This window comes from Centroberyx gerrardi, chromosome 9 (genome assembly GCF_048128805.1).
Source record: "Centroberyx gerrardi isolate f3 chromosome 9, fCenGer3.hap1.cur.20231027, whole genome shotgun sequence".
Lineage (NCBI taxonomy): Eukaryota > Metazoa > Chordata > Actinopteri > Beryciformes > Berycidae > Centroberyx > Centroberyx gerrardi.
Genome location: NC_136005.1, coordinates 7924653 through 7930652, shown reverse-complemented (window position 1 = coordinate 7930652; position 6000 = coordinate 7924653). Strand labels below are relative to the sequence as shown.

At 45.3% G+C, this 6000-nt stretch overlaps 1 protein-coding gene across 1 annotated transcript in view; it reads left to right on the top strand.

Annotated features, from left to right (window-relative positions):
* The first annotated feature begins 1919 nt into the window (after positions 1–1919).
* The window catches only part of ttll7 (tubulin tyrosine ligase-like family, member 7), a 63799-nt gene continuing 59718 nt past the window's right edge, over positions 1920–6000 (top strand). Inside the window, exons 1-3 of the mRNA XM_078285639.1 lie at positions 1920–1944; positions 2427–2558; positions 4737–4858. Of these exons, the coding sequence (XP_078141765.1) occupies positions 1920–1944; positions 2427–2558; positions 4737–4858 (279 nt within the window). The remainder of the gene's footprint in view (positions 1945–2426; positions 2559–4736; positions 4859–6000) is intronic.

Sequence of the window (6000 nt, the reverse complement as noted above, 5' to 3'; positions counted from 1 at the left end):
GTGTCAGCAGCACAGCTTGGCTCACTTCATCACTCTCTCCCTGTTGTTGCTGTCCTCCCCTCTCCCCAGAACTCACTCCAGCCTCTGTCTTCCCCGGGATCAATGTGTTCTGCTTACCAGAGGCAGACCAACAGGCGCTGACAGGGAGGACTACTGAGTGATCGAGTAATGCGATTGGATTGTTTTCCCATTCTAATTTGTCGAGCCAATGTTGATCGAATCGATGGGGTTGCTTTTCAAGTCGGCTTGTGCGTATACTGTGCCGTGTATACGTCTACATGTGCATCTACAGGAGTATCTGTGTGTGTGTGGGTGGTAAACAATGGTAGATGTGAAATTGGCTTCTCAGTACATTCTCACCACTAGAGGCTACTGTTGATCTCTTTATGAAATGCAAGCGAGGCACTGACAGCCTATTGTAAATGTAGCGTAACCGGTTTATGTTGGCTCTGCAAAATCAAAAGATCTTAACTAGAGTTTTTTTTTTTACCGTTCTCTTTAGTTTTACTGCAGTATCTTTAGGTCCATATAGGCAGAGCAGGAAACTGCATTTTATGCTTGCAGGCCACAGTGGCTGGTAATCTCAAAAGTAATCAGTCACTTTCATTATTTGACCAGTCAACAATTCATTCATTGTCTTTACCCGCTTATTCCTATTTAGGGTTATGGGTGGCTAGAGCCTATCTCAGCATACATTGGGTGAAAGGCAGGGAAACATCTTGGACAGGTCGCCAGGACTAACACAGATAGACAGACAATCACTCACATTCACACCTATGGGTAATTGAAAGATTGGATTCTCCAAAGACTTGCATGTCTTTGGAATATGGGAGGAAACCGGAGCACCTTTGAGAAAACCCACACAAACACAGAGAGAGCATGCAAACCCCGCACAGAAAAGGGCTGGGAGTCAAACCCAGGCCCTTCTTCCTGTGAGCCACAGCCAGCGGTATTTTTAGAATATAATGGGACGTTTCAACGATGGTTGGTTGCTGGCCAAAGTGGCTGGAAGAGTAGACAAACTAACCAACCACAGCCAAACAATACCAGCATTTGGCTGATGAGTGGAGTTAATTTCCCACCCTGTTCGTGAGGCTAGCCTGAAGCATTCTTGTCATAACCACTGTGAAAATGCCATCTGTTTGAATGGATTGAGCTCCAGCCATAAAAGGAAACACAGCTGACACAATGAGATGCCGCAAACCCTTTCCTTGACAACCACATTAATATTTCACCGCGCCTCTGTAGAATACCAATTAGCCCAGTGGACATCACACAGCATTAGATTATTTCATTAGGGTTACTACAGTGCTAGAGCTGTGCGGTGTTCTTATTGAAGCGTTACGGTCAGTGTCAGATTGACTGATATAGCCTGTGATAGGCCCATGTGCTGCCGCTGCTACCGCTGCTTTACATCAAAAGCGTGTCCACTACACTCCACTCCAGTGAGAAAGCGCACACCGATCCACACTAGAGCATGCACTGCAGTCACCCCCCGAGCAATCAGCCTCCTCCTACTCCTCCGCAGCTGTAAAAAAAAAAAATATATTTTCTTCTTCTCCTCCTCCACAGGCATCCCCATCCATCCCTCTGTCCATCCCTCCCTCCCTCCCTCCCTCTCTCCTCTGGGGGCTGTAAATAAGCCGGGGCCGCTTCCCCCCTCCACCGCCCCCTCCCCCCCATCCCCCCGCCCACTCGGACTCCTTGGACTGCTGCTCTTTATGCTGCGGAGGGACGCCAGGGAGAGGCTCAGATGATCCATCGGGCCGTCCGGAACCGCATCGTCCATATAGTCCAGACAGGGAAGACTAACTAGTGTGAGAGAGAACCTCCGGAGGGCGCTGCGAGGGCCCCGCGCGGCCCGCCCGCCAAGCCTGGCAGAGAGCTCGGCTCGACCCCTCCATCCTCCGGCCCCTGAGATGCCCTCCCCCCCTAATGATGGAGGTGAGTAGGAGACGTCCAGCTCTCCCATCTGCGGGCTTGCAGATGTGCATGCACACATGTACATGCACATAAAGTACGCGCACATATGCACACACACATACACCCACACGTATATGCACAGAAGTACTTGCACAGGCACACACACATATACATATGCTGCCTGTTCATCAGGACTCAGAAGCACACACACACACACACACACACACACACACACACACACACACACACACACACACACACACACACAGATACACATACACTCAGATAATGATGAAAGGATCATGAGAGCAGCTACACAAGAAACTAGACCCCTAATTCATTTACACTCTAGCCACATAAACAAAAGCCACTAAATCCCCTGCTGAAATGAGAGAAATGCATTAGAAGGCTCCAGTAACCCTCCAGCCACCCCCCCCCCCCCCGTCCGGAGCTCGAGCTGTGTGACTGTATCTAGTCTTGTTGTATGCTGTCACCTCCTCCAGAGGATCAAGGAGCGTCCCCCGTGAACGTGCCATCTGCGGGCTCCTACCACAGCAGTGGGAAGAGGAAGGTGCGCACCAAAAAGAAGAAAGGCACGATCACTGCCAACGTGGCCGGCACCAAATACGAGATCGGTATGGCAGCCGTCACAAATCTAGTAATAATAAACTTTTCAAATCAGAGTAACAAGTACTTTTCAGACAATAAAACAGCACTAATAATAAAGATGTGAGACACAAAGTAAAAAACAGGGTTGAAAAGGAGCTAAAACAGGCAAATACACTACTAGAAAAGTCTGCCTGCAAAATCTTTTGATCATAGGGCTCGGCTCAGCTGAGAAGCTAGCGTAGGATGAAAAGAGGCTTTCTTTGTGGCCAGTGACGAAATCCTTTCATTGATGTGTATTATCCTAGTAACCACAAGAAAGTCGGCTCTTGGCATAGTGCACACAAGTCTAGAATGAAACTGACCAAAGAGAAACATTTTAGCAGTAGTGGAAGCGGTTGTAGTATCAGTAGTAGTAGTAGCAGTAGTAGTTTTATTTTATTGATTCCTGTAATGGGAAATTCCTTTACCAGGACACTACTCACATCAGTAATATTCATAAACATGCAGTAAATGATTAATGCCTTTTCTTATAGTACACTGTCAGAAAACAAGGTACAGAGTTGTACCTTGCACCTTGACAGTGTAAGCTACTTCTATGTCAGATCAGATCACTCCAGGTCAGATGCAACCCCATTGTATTTATTCCAAAGCCTCTGTATTTTAAGCCTCTGAATTTATGTTTTGGTTTTCTTCATAAAAAAAATCACAAGAGGGCAAGACCAACATTGTATATTAATCCATAAATTGAGAAACAGTTCTCAACAGGGCTCAGTCAGTCCCTCAAATCCACTCACAATATTGTCTCAACAATAAAATCTAATTTGCTGTGGTGGATCATTTGAAGGAAGCAGCTGCTCTTTAATGTCCTAAATGAGACCTAATAGAGCTGCAGTCCAGTCAAACTGTTCACGCGGAGACAGTTCAGCCATTTGCGAGAAGATAAATAAATCTTTATTGAGGTAATTTAACTTGGCAGTGAGGGGTTTCTGGGAAGGGCCAAAAGAGCGAAGTAAGCACTCCTCAGATATTCAGTATATTGTGTGGCGGCAGCGCTCTCAGGGGTGAACTACAACCTATGAAAACAAGGAGTCAGCAGCAGCGAGTAGAAGTTGAGGGCTGTCGGGATTCTGTAGGTAGATGGGAGTCTAGCTGTGAGTCGGCTCGCTAGCTGTGACGAGACCCTCACAGCGGCCATTTTGAGGGCAGCTCAGGGCTGTTTTGAGGAAAAATGAACACTAAGGGCCAGATGGGCCGCACATTTTAGTTGTTTCCTTTTTTGCACCTGTCTTTTTTCCCCTTTTCAGGATTGATAGTATTACAGATAAAGGTTAAAGGTCAGGGAATATGCTGTTGAAGATTTGCTTTACACCCGCTGAGAAGGGGATGGAAACTCTGGCCCCAAGGAAGTCTATTTAGTGAGACGTGTAAGAAAGGAGTGATTGTAGCCTTGTACTCAAAAGCCCTGACTAAGACCATGCTGGTAATTGTAAGCATAGGCCTACTGCGATGTAAACCCTCGCTATTTCAGTTAGCAAAACGCTATTAGTCTCTGCTGACGTCAACAGATGGATGAAGTCGCAGCGGAAACATCTTTTTCCCATTCAAGTGCCATCACGCAACATTAGGCCAGCCGTCTCCAGGTTTGTGAAGGCTTTCAAGAAATTAATTAATACCTCGTTTCGTTAGGGCATATGAATTTTTCATTAGTCACTGAATAATGAATAGTCGTTGGATTAATGTCCAAATGCGCTTGCCACCTATCTCTCATACTTTGGGGTTTCCAGTGGGATTTGAATGCATTACAGACCATTAATTTATCTTTTTGAAGAAAGGCACTACGACTGGCTGCTCTGCAGCCATTCCACGAATGGTAAATATCGCTGTGAGCTTTTTGATCTATATGCTCCAGAACTCACTTCGCTCTTAATGTATTCATAAACAGAATTTCACTCTAGCAAAATGTTTGAGTGAAACATTGATGTGGAAAGTAGAAATATGTGATTTGTGGGTCCAAGTCAGATCTTGTTTTCATTTTGCTTTCATAACAATCAAACAATCAGTTGATTCTTCATCATGAATATGGCTACGCAGTCCCCTTGGTATTTTTTTCTAAATTCAGTGTATGAAGTCACTCTAAATGACTGCATAGTTCATTCTATTAATGAAATACAATCTAATGTGAGTGGTTGATGTTTTCCCCCCAGTTCGTATAGCCATCAATGAGACGGACTTTATCAAGACCCGGGATGAAGACGAGACTGCCAACCTCATCTGGAACGACTCGGCCGTGCAGCACGAGAAAATTGCTGAGCTCAGGAACTACCAGGTACACAGCGTGGCTTCCCTCTCAAGTCAGCACACCTTGCTGGGGGCGCAGTAACCTAGAGGTTAGAGAAGAGAGCTTGTGACCGCGAGGTCGACAGATCCAATCCCCGGTCTGACTGGGAAAATCTGGAGCTTAACCCCAGTGCTCCTGTAGAGCTGCTCAGCGGCCAACAGTAGAAGACTGTGCTTGTACTTGGCAGCTCCGGTGTGAATGTGTGTAACTATGTGAATGTGAAGCACTGAAGAATGTTGCTGAAAATGAACATATGTGCTCAGCTGACTTTCCGTGGATAAACAAAAATCCTGCCTGCAACAGTCTAGTATCACTAGTAGGTGAGGTGAGGTGAGGTAGGGATTTTCCCCAAGGTTTCCTTTAGAGAAAAGGTGAAAGTGATGCCTCTGAGATGAATCGGCGCAGTGCCCCAGAAGAAAGGGATTTGAAGGATGAAAGAAACACGACAGATGCTTTAACCCCCCGTGCTTATGGAATCTTCTCTAAATGACTTTCTTCTGAATAAAGCCAAATCCCTTCCTTCAAATACTCCTTCACTTAGGGTTGGATAAACACGACAAGATTTCCTGCAGATTCCTTGAACTTATTAAAGCGCAAAGCATTCCTATCTAAGTATTGTAGGCCTTTGCAATGAGAAAAACCCTTCGCCCTTCGCCAAAGCTTCGCCAAAGCTTCTAAATGCGTGCGGTAAATTGTGGTGAAAATCTGAATCATAACTGTAGTGTTTATTCACTTTAGTCATACATTGAAATACATCCCTAGAAAAATAATTGCGGTCTCAATTTATCCCCGTCACCGGAATCACGATCACTTTAGTTGCCAAGTACAATAAATGTTCACAATTCGTATCCTTGGCATTGAAACAGAGACAAACATAGTAACACAGTACATACTGACACACATGACATGAGGACAACAGGTCGTCACATACAGCGCAAAGGGACAGTACAAGGCATGCATTATACAGTACACTATACATATCCCTCCACACAGCAAATTCAACCTGAGCATACCGCTGTTGTCAAACAAAAAACACGTATTTGCACAAAGAAAGTTTTCAGAAATGAAGAAAACATTACTTATTTTCTGATGCTGAGGCGTTTTTGAAATTAAACTATGGGACTTTGATA